At 49.8% G+C, this 16,875-nt stretch overlaps 1 protein-coding gene across 1 annotated transcript in view; it reads left to right on the top strand.

The window, feature by feature from the left end:
• Positions 1 to 9,325, top strand: part of LOC128842334 (flavin-containing monooxygenase 5-like) — a 36,200-nt gene extending 26,875 nt beyond the window's left edge. Inside the window, exons 3-10 of the mRNA XM_054038267.1 lie at positions 268 to 446; positions 1,916 to 2,104; positions 2,539 to 2,701; positions 4,279 to 4,421; positions 6,121 to 6,320; positions 6,836 to 7,188; positions 8,044 to 8,116; positions 8,928 to 9,325. Coding sequence (XP_053894242.1) covers positions 306 to 446; positions 1,916 to 2,104; positions 2,539 to 2,701; positions 4,279 to 4,421; positions 6,121 to 6,320; positions 6,836 to 7,188; positions 8,044 to 8,116; positions 8,928 to 9,273 — 1,608 coding nt within the window. The 5' untranslated portion in view covers positions 268 to 305 and the 3' untranslated portion in view covers positions 9,274 to 9,325. The remainder of the gene's footprint in view (positions 1 to 267; positions 447 to 1,915; positions 2,105 to 2,538; positions 2,702 to 4,278; positions 4,422 to 6,120; positions 6,321 to 6,835; positions 7,189 to 8,043; positions 8,117 to 8,927) is intronic.
• Positions 9,326 to 16,875: the final 7,550 nt, after the last annotated feature.

The following is a 16,875-nucleotide window of genomic DNA, read 5'->3' as shown; positions in this document are numbered from 1 at the left end:
CACGGAGAGTTACTGCGGAATAGCTATAGCCCTTTATATTCACCCCAACCTTATTCCAGAATAACTTCCCCATGGAGACAAGCACTTACTGCGGTTTAGTATCTTTGGCTGATCCAGTGCCTAGGGGTTAGAGAATATAAAGAACAAAGCCGTTTCTGGGAGGGATTCCTTTGCTGGACTGCTTGGCTCATGCAGAAGTTGTAGGGATTCTTCCTGAGGTAAATCTGTAAGTGATGTGAAAAGAAGAGGTACATTTTCCCTTCCCAGAATCCCTCTACAACTCTCGGCACCTCCTCCTGAGACAGATGGCCATGGCCAAGAAGAGGATTGCAGTCATCGGTGGTGGATCCAGTGGATTGTGCACCATTAAATGCTGTTTGGATGATGGGCTGGAGCCCACTTGCTTCGAGAGAAGTGAAGATATTGGGGGGCTCTGGAGGTTCAAGGTAGGTTTGAGTTCATCGTGAGTTTGGGTGCTTTTCTTAATTCTGGCTATTATTTATTATTTGTATTGCAACAGCACCAAGCAGTCACTGTCAAGCATCAGGACCCTCTTGTGCCAGGTGCTATACAAATTCAGAACAAAAATATAGTCCCTGCTCCAAAGAGAGTTCAATCTAAGTATCAAATCGTATTATTATTTCTACCAGATGAAAGCCCATACTGTCACAAAGGTGTAATTCCTAAAGTCCCCCTGTGTGTAAAAAAGCCAAAAATGGCTGAGAAATTTAAAAGCAGGACGGTAACAGACTGTCAGTCGCAGTGATGTCTGAACCTGGTGATAGTGTGAGCACGAAGAGCTCGCCGCCATGCTTGTAGCTGTTCCCATCACTTCACACTGACCCAGCAGACATTCTAGGGTTCACAGTGACAATCCTGAAATGATATTCTATACAGAGTACCCTGGGTGTGTGCAGGTATTAACAAGGTGCCTGCCCAGAGGAGGCTGCAGGGTGACATAGTTGCTGGCAAGGGTCTTTTCCACCCATCTGGAGGATGCAGTCACCTCACCCAAAGTGCTATTATGGCTCGGGTTTAGGGCCTGATCCAAAGCACATTGAAGTCAGTGGAAAGACTCCCATTGATTTCAGTGGGCTCTGGATCAGGCCCTTGCTTCTGATGATCGGGTTGCTAGGAGGCTGGAGGGGAAGGGTCAGCGCAGAGGGGCTTCAGCTCATAGCAAATCCTTTAGGTTGGAGAAGAACAAACCAGACTAATCTGGAAATGGGACAATGTTCCTTTCACAGGCGAGTGAAGGCTTCTCTCACAGCACTGCTGCCAGAATCCGCAGGCTCCCTTCAGACAGAGGGCCCGTCCTGCTCCCACTGAATTCAGTGGCAAAACATTGATTGATGTCCAATGGGGCACAAGCAGGTGGGAGTCCACAGCAGTGACAGGCTTCCCCTCCAGCTTCTTCTGCCCCAGTGAACTTCTGCTGCGTGGCTCACCCTCACCAGGCCATCGTAGGGCTGCCTGCCTGCATGCGTCGATTGCAAATCTCTCTCCCTGCCACACCCTCGGTGTGGATCATTCACACCATCACGGGGAGACAGGGACATCCTGGCAAATGCCAGCAGAAGAAGCGGGCCAGAGGGTGTGGTGTCAACATAGGGCATGGAGGGTGTTTGTGTGTGGCCAAGAGGTGAGAATGGGGTGATGGGGACTGAGGCTGTACATGCGATGGGGATGGGGTAAAGGGAAAGGTGTGTCGTGTGTGTTGGCAGGTTGAAGGAAAATGTATAGGATGCTCAAGGCGTATTTATGCAGAGCAGGGAGGCTGCCACGGCAACATCTGTGGAGATCACATATTAGGGGAGATCATACCACCTGTGGCTTCATGCCACCTTCATCGCTACAGCTTTACTTTCCTGAGTCAATATTCAAAAGTAATGTCCATGTTCTGTTGCTCCTGCAGGAGAATCCCGAAGAGGGCAGAGCCAGCATCTACAAATCTGTCATCATCAACACCTCCAAGGAGATGATGTGCTTCAGTGACTTCCCTATCCCTGATGATTTCCCCAACTACATGCACAACTCCAAAATCATGGCGTATTTCCGCATGTACGCCGACCACTTCGATCTTCTGAAATACATTCGCTTCAAGGTGAGGAGAGCTGGCCCAGCGAGCAGGGGTAGGACTGTGTGTGTGTGTGTTAGTGTGTGAGTGTGCACATGAACGCACAGGTGTGCAAGACCTGGATGAAAGAATCCCCCCCGATGAGGAAACATCTCACACTCGTGGAACAGGGAGAGCTGGAGGGGCTGTTCTGGGACCTCCTTTTGTCTGGGGGCTGCCAGGCCGAAGTTACAGCCCAGGTCCCGGGAGCTGCTGCAGCCCCATTCCCTGTGGGAGCCAGTGAATCCACAGAGGCCATGAGGCAAAAGCCAGCAGAGCCCAACTGGCCTCCTGCTGCTGGTCCCAGCTGTGCGCTGGCCTTGTGCTTCCTGGCTGGGTTGCTGACTCAAGCACGGGGAGGAGGTTAGTGTCAAGGATGAAATTTCCTGGTGCCAGCTCTGTGAGTGCCCTTTTCCTACCAGACCACTGTGGTCAGTGTGACAAAGCGCCCGGATTTCTCCTCCACGGGCCAATGGGATGTTGTCACGGAGTCCGAGGGGAAGCAGGAGTCGGCCGTCTTCGATGGGATCATGGTATGCAGTGGCCATCACACCAACGCCCATCTGCCACTGGACTCCTTCCCAGGTACATCGCAGAGCGGAAGGGAAAGGGCCTTAGCTGAGCAGTGACTTTCCAAAGGGATAAGCAGAGGGAAAGCAATGAGCACGTGCGCCTGGGCTGGTCCTGGGACACACATTAGTCCTGGGCTGGACTCATGGGCCCCTAGCAGTCCCTTCCAGCCTCAGAGGAGTGAACTTCTGGAAAAGCCTATCAAGTGGAGAAGTGGGGGCAAAAAACCTAACTGACCTCAGGATGGTGCTTGATAAGTTTATGGAGGAGATGGTATGATGAGACTGCCTACAATGGAATATAGCTGATACACGACTGCTAGCAGCAAACATCTCCAGTGGCTGGTGATGACTAGGGTGACCAGATGTCCCGATTTTACAGGGACAGTCCCGATATTTGGGGCTTTTTCTTATATAGGCTCCTATTACCCTCCACCCTCTGTCCCGATTTTTCACACTTGCTGTCTGGTCACCCTAGTGATGACACACTAGATGGGAGGAGTTACTGATAGAGTTGTTCTTTCCCAGTTATCTAGCTGGTAGGTCTTGCCCATATGCTCAGGGTTTAACTGATCACCATATTTGGGGTTGGAAAGTAATTTCCCCACAGATCAGATTGGCAGAGACCCTGGCAGTTTTTCACCTTCTTGTGCAGCACGGGCCATGTGCCATTTGCAGGTTTAAACTAGTGTAAATGGTGGATTCTCTGTAACTTAAGCCTTTAAATCATGATTTGAGGACTTCAGTAACTCAGCCAGAGGTTATGGGTCTATTACAGGAGCGATTCTGTGGCCTTCAGTGTGCAGGAGGTCAGATAATATGACATCATGATCCCTTCTGGCCTTAAAGTCTATGAATCTATGCTGGGGCAGGAGGGAAGACCCTCCCACCCCCACCCCCCCCCGAAAGCTTAGCTGCTACAGCAGAGTCTCTTGTATTCGTTTTACCCCTTCCCTTCTTTGCTCCATATCCCCACAGCCTCTCACTCCCTTATTACTCTGAGGCAAGGCTCCAACCCACACACCAGCTCCTTTACACCGGGTACATAACCAGAGCAGTGTAGAGAGCTCCGAAAGGCCCAGTTCCAGCTGGGGCACAGTTCCCCTGATGCAGGCGCTGCAGAAGATGGCTATATGGCTGCCTCCAACCAGGAGGCCTGTACAATCCCTGGCTTGGCGGGGGAGGGGTGTGCCAGGGGACAGGCTGACAGTGGGTTTAGCCTCAGGGTAGAGATGTAGCAATCAGCACTGTGGCTAATAGAAGAACTTGGGGAACTGCCATAACTTAGATAGATTGGGGGCATCTCCAGCCTCCCACAGCAGCTCAGGGTCAGGAAGGTGAAAGAGTGGCTTCAACCTATCTTCGCTCGACTCTTCCTCTGGGCTGATAGGTCTATGGTGCACCTCTTAGAGGTGCAGCCCAGAATGTCACTCTGGTCCCCACCCAAACTGTCTCCCCTAGTCAGAGGATATCCCCCTCACTGTTTGTGTTGAGCTCCAGAACCACAATGTTCAAGTTGGCAAAGACACAGGCCAAACATGCTAGCTCACCCCTAGCACTCAGAGCCTGAGCTGCTCTGCTCTCTCCTGGCAGGGATTGAAAAGTTCAAAGGCCGCTACTCCCACAGCCGGGATTACAAGAACCCTCAGGAGTTCTCGGGGAAGAGAGTCATTGTGATCGGCATTGGCAATTCGGGAGGGGACCTGGCCGTGGAGCTCAGCCATGAAGCTGATCAGGTTTGGTTCAGGAGGGACGGCTCTCTCGTTCATGGCACAGTGCAGCACCCCCCCACCTCACTGGGCTAAAGGCAGCAGCACCGACCAATACACCACACCACAAACCCCAGAAATGCCCAAACTAAGGGCCTCTGCTGAAGTTCATGGAAAGACTCCCATTTGAAGCAGCCCCTAAGTGCAGAGAGGAGATATGGAAGTTTATATGGTTCATCAGAGTTAGTATCAAAGCGTCATCATGGGCAATCTGCACTTACCGAGTGGATGTAATGGACATAGGGAATTGCCTACAGCTGTAACTTGTATGGCAGCTGCTGTCTTGGCCTAAAGCAGGGATGGAACTAGACCGTTCTAGATCTACACTCCACCAGGAGCTAGAGAGACCAGTGCTATAGCTAGGGACTGTAGCAGAGTCCTAGCCGCTGTAGATTGGGTACAGGGTGGGACACAACATGCACTAACCAGCAGGTTACCCACAATGCTGTGCCCTCAGAGTAGCATGTCCCACTCCCTCATTAGCCCATCTGCCACTGCCTACCTGTACCTTGCGTAGAGTCATGGGGAGGCGCCTGCAGCAGCATCCCTACCTGTTGTGCAGGAGCCCAGAGGTGGCAGGAAATCAGATGGGGCCAGGGAAGAGCTCAGTATTGTGTTGAAAGATGTCAGGAGCCTCCAAAGTTTGGAGAATGGCGCAGTTGCTTCAATACAAGAGGGTTTGGGCTGCAGGGGAAATAAATGCAGAGGAAGGAAACAGAACTATGGGCAGAGGAAAGAAAAGGTGGCAAGGTTTAACAAGGAGAACAGGGTCTCCAGTACCCAGAGCCATTTCATAGCCGGCCCAGCCATATCCCCACTAGCGGCCCAGCGTTCCCCAGGGCATCCCAGAGGATCAGTGTGTTTAGCAGTGACAGGATGCACAGCAGAGGTGGAGGGTCAGGGAAGGTCCCTGTAATGAGACATGTCGCCTCCTATCGGTATGTGCAGTGATGTCTGGGTTAAGGGTACTGACATGGAAGCATCTGCCAGTCATTACCAAAGCTGTCCCAGGCCGAGGCCTGCCCTCTATGTGATCCCACAGTGCTTCACTATGTGATTCACTGGGGTTGCACACAGCCGTGGACTAAGGATGACCACTCCCTGCTCTGGGTGCATGGCAGATGTCCAGCCAGAGCCTGACAGCAGGGCTCTCAACAATGGTGCAGCATAGGCAGTGACACCACAGAGCCCACAGATAGCAGTGCGGTGTCAGCCCCGAGCACTGGCTGCACCCTGCTATGTGCAGCCCTGCTCTGTTAAACAACCAGGGACCAAGGTCAGAGCTCAGTGAGATTCCTCACAGTCCCAGCCAGGCTTCTCTCTGAGATCCCCAAAACCTTCAGTGAGTCTACAGCTGGGAGTCAGAGACAGGGGAGGTCAGTGGAGATGTGCGTGGAGGGGATGCCAGTGGGAAACAGGGCCAAGTGGGCAGGGATGAAGATTGAGACTGTCAGCTCTTTGGGGCAGGAACATCCCTCACAATGTGGCTGTACAAGTGTCCAGCACACTGGAGCTTTGATCTCACCTGAGGCCTGTATTACTCACCCTATCGCAGATAATAATTCATGACAGTAACAATCCCTGCCAGTGCCACAAAGTGCCAAGTGGTGTGACGCAGTACAGTATGTGTCAATGTCCAAGAGCGCTGTCTTTCTCCACTATCTAGGTCTTCCTCAGCACCAGGCGTGGGGCGTGGGTGCTGAATCGTGTTGCGGAGCAAGGGTACCCTGTGGACATAGTGCTCTCCACCAGGTTTAAAGCCTTTTTCAAGAGGATGTTGACTACATCCATGGTTAACCAATGGGCGGAGAACAGAGCAAATGCAAGATTCAACCACGCACACTACGGTCTAAGGCCTCAGCACAGGTGCTTTCAAACACACGGGATATTCCCCTCAGCCTGCTGGGGCAGAATGGCAAATCGAAGGAGTTACATAAAACACCTAGGTCCTGACTTTTCCCTTCTACCATCACTGCATTTGGTGTAGGGGTGGAAGGGTGATTTTGTGTTTCCTGTGTTCTGGCACCATGCAGGGCCCAACCCAGCTGTCAGTGTAAGTTAGAGCACCCTCAGAGCTCACGCCCTCCTTCCTGTGATCATTGGGAAGAATGGCCATAATGCGGTGCCTCCTGCCTGAGGATAATCTCAGGGGGCTGTTTCTGCCCCCTTTAAGGGCCCGTTACGCTACTGGAGCCATAACTGACACCAAGCACCTTCAAACAGCTTTTTGCACTCATGTTGCTAGTAACATGGCTGTGCTGCCCAGGCCAAATTCTAGTAACAGAGGAGTGGAGACCTGACCATCACACTGATCCTCCCCCACTTTCAGAGTATGCCATTTGTCCAGACAGATCTTGACACACCTTCTCTTTGCCATGCAGGATTATGAGCCAGCACCCAACCATCAACGACGACCTGCCAAACCGCATCATCTCTGGCAAAGTGCTGGTGAAACCGAACATCAGGGAGTTCACTGAAACCGGCGCCATCTTCGAAGACGGCACCAAAGAGGAGGACATTGATGCAGTTTTCTTCGCTACAGGATACAGCTTCTCTTTCCCCTTCCTCCAGGATTGTGTCAAAGTGGTCGAAAACCAGGTCTCCCTGTATAAATTCATCTTCCCTCCTCACCTGGAGAAGCCAACTCTGGCTTTCATTGGCCTCATCCAGCCACTGGGGGCCATCATGCCCCTTGCAGAACTCCAGAGTCGCTTGGCCACACAAGTGTTCAAGGGTACGTGAACCAAAATGCAGGAAATAGCCTGGGGTCTCTGGATTATAGAGCTCTCTGAAACCCTAAGCCTGTGTTAGTAGAGGGTCTTGCTGGATTGACATATTAGCTGAGTTCAGCAGAGCTGTGCAGTCCCTGGGCTGGTGTTGGGTGGCAGACAGTACCTGTATGAGTGCCATGATGATGAGCCAGCCCATATCCGTTTCCACCATAGTGCTGTTTCAATCCCAAGTATTCCAGGATGGCTGCTCACCAGGTGATTGGGCCTTCGCTCCTCCCATTTTTGGAAGCATGGAAGTGTTGTCGGCCCAGGAAATGGGGGAGAGGAGTCACAGGAAGTACTGCAGCTCTGGGGAAGGAATCTCAACTCTAGAGCCAGGCAGTTCCCTGACAAAGATAGACAGGCCTGCCGACACCAATTCCAGGCCCCAGGGCAGAACAGTCAATGGGTCCCCAGGCCCGGCATGGTGCACGGATGCACAAGCCATGCCCATACGGGACATGGTCCACCTGATATTTCGACTCTGCTGCGCCTGTGTTGGCTGGTGCCCATTGAGCTGCTGCCGGCTGGGCAGTTGCCCCCTTTGCCCCCTCCCCTGTCAACAGGCTTGAAGATAGACTGTCTAACCCCCACGTCTCTCACAGAATCAGGCTGCCCACTGGGCTCCAGAAGCTCCAAGCTCTGCAACTTTGGAGACACAAAGTCATCAAGGCCTTCCCAGCCCAGCATGCAGTGCTTCCTGTAGGAAACAACAACTTCCTCCACCCTCCATACACAGAGCTCTTTCTGGAAATGGCTAATCCCCTCCTGAAGGAGCCAGACACATCTCTACTCATACTCTGGCTTTTCTCTTCTAGGGCAGATCAGGTTGCCCACAGCGAGCGACATGATGGTCAATATTACACAGAAGAAAGACGAAATGTCAAAACGGTAGGAACCTTTATGTGAAGTAATAATTACTGGGCATGCTTGGAAGGAGTCTTTCCTGAGGATGTCTTAAGTTTCTATCATTCTCTAAAATACCTCCAATGTGTCATCAATTTGTTGTAAAGAGTCTGGTATTTCCAGCCTTAGCTCTCTTCATTAAAATTTATGTGGAAACATTTATTTGATCTGGAATTGTTCTCCCATCTCTATTTTCCTTCTACACATAAACATGACATAAAAGAAAAAGATTAAGTAATAAAATTATAGCTGTAGAAAACTAAGCAATATGATCCTCATGCCTATCCCCCAGATCGTGGCTGAATCCAGCAGCGAATAGGGGAGAAAATCCCGTTTTAGCAAATAGAAGGCGACAAGGACTCACCTTGTCTACAGATATCCCCACCTGGAGAAGTTCTTCCTAAGCCTGTTAGATCTTCTGGCATTCGAGCCCCACGTTAGGCACCACTTTTAAAACCAACCTATATGGGACTGATGGTGGAGTTTGAAGACGGGGCTTTCAGTGCTACAAGCACATATCTTACCAATTGAGCAAACTCCATTAGCAGTCTTATAAATCTCTTCTGGAGACCTGCCATTAGAAGGGGACAAAGACACTTATACCCACCTGGCATGGGTTACGACTTCAAATGGAATCGTGACCCAGTTTTTCCTTTAATTCCAGTTATAGTGGGAATTAGTTCCAGAGAAGGAAATTCTCCAAATTTGGTGCCCCTCAGGAATGTCATTTCCTGGTCAGTGCAGTCTCCATTTTATCACACTACAAGGGCACCCGTACTTCTCTCTCTTGTTTCAGGTATGTGAAAAGCCAGCGCCACACTATCCAAGTGGATTATGTTGAATACATGGATGAACTTGCCTGCCTGGTAGGAGTCAAGCCCAACCTGCTGTCTCTCTTCCTCACGGATCCAAAGCTCGCCATGGAGGTTTTCTTTGGCCCCTGCACGCCATACCAATACCGCCTGAGAGGGCCAGGGAAGTGGGATGGAGCCAGGAAAGCCATCCTGACTCAGAGAGAACGGATCATTAAACCTTTGAAAACCAGGGCAGTTGAAGATTATACTCACCACACCTCAATGCCCTATTTGTTTAAGATAGTTGGTGCTGTTACTCTCTTTGCTATAATTTTTGCTTACTTTTAAATGCTTGTTCTCTGTATAGGAAAAAGAGATTAAGTAAAATGTGATTATCTGATTTCTGTTGGTTTCTAATTTTTTCCCTGCAACTTTACCACACATCCAGTGTAACCGTCCGCTTCTGCTCATGTGTTGAGAATTTCCTCCCTCTCAACTATGGCTGCTGATTATTTTGTCTGCTGTTGTGTTAGAGATCTTTGGTTCCATTAAATATTCCTTAGGCTGCTAGCTGTTATGATTATAAAGGCCACAGACAGGCACAGGTGGCAATAGCTCAGGAAGTTTAAGTGGGGCCATTGTGACATGAGACATAACCAGTCACCACCCTTCCTCTATAGGTAATCTGCATGCAATAATTCCATTGGTTGTAATGTCTCAGCAGCAGGAGGGAGACTGGACACATATGTCAAGAGTTCTCCATGGTAGGCTACTGGGCCAAACTCTCACTGCTCTTTTACTGGTTGCTTGGTCCCTTGCTAGTTAGGGCACCAGTGCCTGAAATGGCACTTCTGCCTTGGATCTAGTGCACATTGAGATGGTGCTGCTGGGGTAATTGAGGCAGGAGCACAGGGGAAGCCCTTAAACTGCAGAGACATTGGGATTCAGGGACTGGGCTCAGCCTTAATGAGTGGGTGTAAATGTAATGGAGTGTGGGGTTCAATCCACAACAATCCACTTGCCCTGTAACCCTGGGTGCCTCACAATGCTTTGTTGTTGTAGCTCACACCCTGGGATGCTCACAGCCACCCGACAAACATGCAGGTCTCATCCTGTGTGTCTTGTGCTAGACAGCCCTGGTTCAGCAGCTCTGACCCCAGAAGCCTGTCTACAGTCCCTCTCTGGCTTCCACCAGCCTTCATTACAACCAGCAAGGTGACTCAAACACACTCCCAGTCCACCCTTCTCCTGGAGAGTTCAGAGAAATTATAAGGGCCATTTGTTCCTCCAGAGACACACAAAACCCACCAGCTTGCTACATTAACTCAGGGGCGGGCAAACTTTTTGATCTGAGGGCCACATCAGGTTTCCAAAATTGTATGGAGGGCCAGTTAGGGGAGGCTGTAACTCCCCAAACAGCCATGTGTGGCCTGGCTCCCGACCCCTATCCAACCCCCCCCCTGCTTCTTGCCCCCTGACAGCCCCCCCTGGGACTCCTGCCCCATCCAACCCCGCCCCCCCGTTCCCTTTCCCCTGATGGCCCCTCTGGGACCCCTGTCCCATCCACCCCTCCCTATCCCCAGACCACCTCCGGACTCCCCGCCCCTGACTGCCCCCTGCTGCCCCATCCAACACCTTCTCTCATTCCTGACAGCCCCCCTGGAACCCCTGCCCCATCCAACCACCTCTTCTCTCTGACCGCTCCCGGAACTCCTGCCCCTGACTACCCCCCACCGCCCCATCCAACCCCCCCTCCTTCCTGACTGCCCCCCCAGACCCCTGCCTCATTCAACCCCCCTGTTCCCCGCCTTCTGACCACCCCGACCCATGTCCACACCCCCGCTCCCTGATCACCACCCCAAACTCCCCTGCCCTCTATCCAACCCTCTCTGCCCCCTTACTGCGTTGTGTGGCACACCAGTGGCTGGCAGCACTACAGCCGCGCTAACCAGACCACCAGAACAGGCAGCTGTGCAGCCCAACTGGAGCCAGCCACGCCACTGCACAGCACAGAGCACCCCGTCAGGTTCCCTTCATTTGACCCTTTGACCTCACTCCCGTCCCTGTTCTCTCATTAGTTGTCGCCTGGATTCATTTGGTTGCCGGGCCCAGTGGTTCCTCCCCTTAGGCTGGGGGGAGGTCCTTTAGCAGTGGGCAGGCTCCGTCCGCCCACTTCCTGGGTCCCAATAGGAATAGCTCGCAGCACCGCCGCCCAAGCATTGCATTGTCAGCACAATGAGCTGAGGCTGCGGGGGAGGGGGAAACAGCAGGGGAGGGGCCAGGGGCTAGCCTCCAAGGCCAGGAGTTCACGAGCCAGGCAGGAGGGTCCCGTAGGCCGGATGTGGCCCGCAGGCTGTAGTTTGTCCACCTCTGCATTAACTGGAGCTGACAATCACTTTAATTCAAATACAGCACTGTAGGTTTCGATTAATAGTAAAACCAGTTCATTAACAAAGGAAGATAGGAACTGAACTGAGTTCAAGTATGAGATAAAGTTAGAAATGGTTACAAGCAAATAAAAGTGAAAACGCATCTAAAAGTCTAAAGCTTAATCTTGCCTAAGAAGGTTTCTCACCTGTACTCAGTTTCAGAGACTGCAGCCCTCCGTTGGATGAAGGCCCCATCTTTCTCTGCTTGTAAGAGCTCTGTTCGGTTGTGTCTGTCAAATGATGGATGTCAAAAATTACTTCTATCTTTGCTTGAATGTTCCCAGATTCAATGACTTTGTTTTAAGAGGCATGATGACCTCATGTTATTCTTCCCTTTCTGTGGGCTTCCCGTTCCCTGTATGGAAATGGGGCTTCCACTGTTTTGCTTCTATCATATTTAATTGACAGATGGGACAGGTAGATAGCTGCCTTCTATCCTGTCTGGCAGGGAACCTGTTTCTCCCTGGTTGGCCACAGACTTTAAAGCATAATATCATTAAATATCCATATTATCTCCTACAGTATTAACATAGATATCTCACATTGCTGTTAATCATGAATGTGTCATTAGCTTTCAAAAAAGACCTCACTCTATGCATTTTTATCATACAGTAGAATTGTATACAGCCAGTTGATTCACTTGCTTGTCACTGGAGGTACAGCCCCCTTCTTTACAGACCAGTAACCCTTTGCAATGTATTCCTTGAAAAGTAAAACTCAGACCAAGCTTCTTTCTCCTGCGGGGTATAGACTCCATGCCGTCTTCTTCCCCACTTGTTAGCATTAAGTTTGCTTTCAACCCTTGTTAGCTTGATATGTAAATAAATTCTCATTGTCTTTCAAACTACTTTGGAAGTAACTCACAGGTGGGGAAAGCACATTCCTATGTCTAGTATAGACCCATTTCTCAACTACACACAGTTGAGTCGTAATTCCAGCGTATATTACTGGAGCTATTAATATCCACTGGGTACATACATCAAGCAAGAACATTGTAATGCTGACAGGCCAGCGGAATAGGAATGATGTTGTCTTCACTTATCTGTAACCTGTTGAATGCTATCGCATTACATTATGTATGTCCCTGCACTTAATCAACTCTAGATCAAAAGTGTGTGTTAATATTAGGATGAGTAGATTTTATGTGTAAACTGCATAATAACTAATGAAATGTTACTTACATTGTTTTCACTTATCTATCCCTATTATAAAAATAGTGACAAACAATTGCATTATGTATATCACTGTGACTAAATTACTTATGAATGCAAAGGAAGTAGAATGCTTACTTCAAAACAAGGGTCATTGGGAATTCACAAACTCAATCTGTATTGCTCACTCACCATCAACAAAGGAAGGCCCACATGGATTAGAAAGCCTGTAAGCTTGTCTTCTGTGAGAAGACATAAGTACTGATTGAAAGGAATGATCTTTATCTCTGGACTCTTTGGATTCTAACAGGGTGGAATTACTAAGCGAGTGGACAGTGATCTCTAAAGTTCTCTTGGGTTACCCTGAAAGACTTTCGGAAACTGACAAATTATTACATCTCTGCTAATATTTGGAATTACAAACTTGGACTCACCTGTTAATGTATTTTACCTGCTTTAACTTTTCAATAACTCTCATGTGGGAACTTTGTTACAAAGGCTGAGAGAAGCCAACCTCACTGTCAAGGTCTCCAAATGCAAGATAGGGGTTGCAGAGGTGTCCTACCTAGGACACAGGCTGGGCTGTGGGATTGTTTGCCCCGACTCTTTAAAAGTAGAGGCAACCTGCCCAGTCCCAAGAAGCAGGTCCAGTCCTTTATTGGTGTGGCCAACTATTCCCATAGGTTTGTAAAGGGGTTAGGGACATTGTGGCCCCCATAACAGACTTTATGAGCAAAGGAAAACCAGACTGTTGTATGGACAGAGGCTTGTGAGAAAGGCTTCCATAATAGAAAAGAGATTTTGTCTAAATTACTTCTGAATTCAAAGGAAGTGGAATGCTAACTTCAAAGCAAAGGTCACAGACTCAATCTGCATTCCTCACCCACCATCAACCATGGAAGGTCCATGTTGGTTAGAAAAAACTGTCAGCTTGTCTTCTGTGAGAAGAAGATATAAGTACTGATTGAAAGGAATTATCTTTATCGCTGGACTGTTTGGATTCTAACAGGGTGGAATTACTAAGCAAGTGGATAGAGAACAGGGTTGGGTCATGTAGCAGGGCCTCCTGGCTCCTGCCGCTGTCCCAGTCTACAAACTACTCAGGAACCCTTGTGCAGTTTATTTACAAATGGACTCCCACCACCTTCATAATATATACAGCTCCTGTAACAAGCAGGAGAGAGCGAGCAATCGGGGGGAGGGATAGCTCAGTGGTTTGAGCATTGGCCTGCTAAACCCAGGGTTGTGAGTTCAATCCTTGAGGGGGCCACTTAGGGATCTGGGGCAAAATCAGTACTTGGTCCTGCTAGTGAAGGCAGGGGGCTGGACTCGATGACCTTTCAAGGTCCCTTCCAGTTCTAGGAGATGGGATATCTCCATTATTATTAAAAATCAATCAATCAATCAATCAATCTGTCTCCAGCCTGCTTCCCCCTTTCCACTTCCTTCCTGTACCTATTTGTGGGCTCAGCCTAATGGCTTAATTAGCTTTCTGCCCTGCCCCACCCACACATTAGGCACAGCTCTGCTTAATCAGCTCCATTCTACCTTGCTTGATTGGAGCTACAGTGAACAGAGTGCTGCCTCAGTCTTTCTTGCCTAGCACTCTGTTACAGGGCTGAACAGGATTGGGGGCAGAGCTGGTCTGGGAGTGGAGTGCGGCTGGAAGCGTAGTGCTCCCTCCTCATCCCCTGGGGGTCTGACCCGGGCCTGGAGGCAGAGCGGGACTGGGGGCTGAACAGGGTTGGGGGAGGAGCGAGGCTGCGGGAGGTGTGGGACTGGGGACTGAATGGGGTTGGGGGAGTGAAGCTGGAAGTGTGGCACTCCCTCTCCACCCCCTATTGGAGGCTGACCCTGACCCCACCATGCGCCCCCCCCTCCCCGAATGTTCCTGTGCAGTGAACCCCACAGTTTGGAAACCTCTGTCCTAGACAATACATCACAGTCTGTCTCATTAATATACTCCTCTTCTCGGAGAGCTCGTAGCAGCACACTTGGTGCATCCAGTCAGTCCTGGATCGGCTCTGCTGACATGGTCTATATGCAAGGCTCCAGAAATGCACCTTTGAGCAGCACTCCGTGGAGTTCTTGGGTTACATCTTTTCCCCTGAGGACCTCTAAATGAACCCCAGGAAGGTGGACACTGTTCAGACCTGGGTGGTCCCATGGAACACAAAAAGCTGCTAAACTTCCAGGGATTCGCTAATTTTTATAGACATTTCATTCCTGGGTTTTTGGACCAAACAACCCTGATGACCATGCTCTGCGGCCAATGTCTCCTTCACCAGGTCTCCAGAGGCTCAGTGGGTGTTCAGTCAACTCAAGATGGCCTTCACCAGCTCTACAATCTTGATCCATCCCGACCCAATGTGAGCCTTTGTCATTGAGACCAGTGCATCTAATGTTGCAATCAGGGCAATACTTTCCCAAAGATGTGGCCCCCAAGAGCACCTGCTCCCTTGTGCCTATTATTTTTGGAAACTCAAACTGGCAAAAGAAAATCATGAGATTTTACATAAGGATCTTCTAGCAATCACAGCCACTTTCGAGGAATGGTGCTACTACCTCAATGTTGCCGAATATCTGAGGGAGGTGTACACAGATCATAAATATTTGGAGTATCTCCATAGGGCAAAGGCACTGAACCAAAGATGGGTTCTATGGCCCTGTTCTTCACAGGCTTTAATTTTACCATCACCTGTAACCCATAAGCCCAGAACAAGGCAGCCAATGCCATGTACAGAAAAGGGAGAATATCTCCCCGACTGCGATCTCTCCTGCACAGAGCCACCATGCATCCCGAATCCCCATAATTTCCTGGATGCCACCATTCCCCAAGCCCTCCTGTCCCTAATCCATTCAGGTATGAAGGAGGGGCCCATTCCCAGGAACACTGAGTCAGGAAGTAAGGGATGGCTTGCTCTACATAAAGGGTCACTTCCACATTCCACCAGGCTGCCCCCATGGGAGGTGCTGTGAGTCTATCTTGACAGTCCATCAGCCAGCCAGTTTGGCCACATCAAGACTTATCGCTTGGTTGCCTGCTCCTTCTGGTGGCCCCAGATGCATGCAAAAATCCTCTCCTATGTCAACTTCTGTGAGCTATGTGGTCACACCAAGAAGCCGGGAACAAGCCCCTCAGCACCTTAATGCCTTCAGAAAGTCCATCTAAACCCTGGTGCCCATTACCCTGGATTTTATGATTAAGCTCCTATGTCTGCTGAGCACACAGATGTCCTCACAGTGGTAGACCAACTAACTAAAATGTGCCACTCTGCCGCTGTTGCACACCTGCATTCTGCAGAAGAAATAGCCCAGCTCCTGGTAATACACATCTTCCATCTCTGTGGTCTCCCCAAACTGATCACGTCTGACCGAGGGCCGCAATTCATGTCATGGTTTTCGTGCAAAACTCTACAGTTGTTTGGGGACCGCACTCATATATCCTCTGCTCACCATCCACAAACTGATGGCCAGTCTGAGAGGGTAAATCAGGTTTTGGAGCAATGCCTGTTGTGATACTTTACAAATTATCACCAGACTGGTCAGCCTGTGACAGGTTCTCCCCAGGGTGCCACCTGGAACTAGGGTACCACTGAGCCCTCTTGAGTTCTTGGATTACACCCAGCTGCAGTTACACACAGGCTCTCTAATCACCAGCTTCCCATCCTAGGACCCCAGAGCAGCACCATCCTGCCCTGGTCAAATCTGGCCAGTATATGGGTTTAATACTCGATCCACCACTCCCTCAATGTGAAGAGAACAATGCACACTTGTGGTAACCAAGCAGAGATTTTCCCCAAGCACTCCAGTCAAAGCTCACTGGTTAGATTAAAACAAAAACAAGTTTATCAACTATAAAAGATTATAAGTGATAGCAAACAGATCAAAGCAGATTACATAGCAAACAACACACAAAAAGCATTAGCTTTACAGCTTGGGTTTCTCAGGTCTTCATACATAGGGTAGAAATCCCTTTAGCCTGGGTCCAGCACTTCCTCCAGTTCAGTCTTTGTTCCTCAGGTGTTTCCAGGAGTCTTCTAGTGTGGAGAGTGAAGAACCCCAGAAGATGTCACTCACTGCCTTATATAGATTTAGCATATGGTGGGAACCCTTTGTTTCAAAGCTTGGTTCCCAGACCAGTTTGTGGAAAAATACTGACATCCCAAGATGGAGTCAAGCATCATGTGGCCTGGTCACATGCCCTTGTAGAGTCATAGCAGTCATTACTTACAGGCTGTTTGTAGCATTCTCAGGAAGGCTCACCAGGTGGGGGATAAGCTTCTCCTAAGGCCTATTGTTTTTCCTAATGGTCCATTGCCCTGAATAGGCCCTTCCCGACCAATTATCTAGCCTGAAAGCATCTTGTC

The sequence above is a fragment of the Malaclemys terrapin genome, chromosome 8 (assembly GCF_027887155.1).
Source record: "Malaclemys terrapin pileata isolate rMalTer1 chromosome 8, rMalTer1.hap1, whole genome shotgun sequence".
Lineage (NCBI taxonomy): Eukaryota > Metazoa > Chordata > Testudines > Emydidae > Malaclemys > Malaclemys terrapin.
This window is presented reverse-complemented; position numbering and strand designations above follow the sequence as displayed.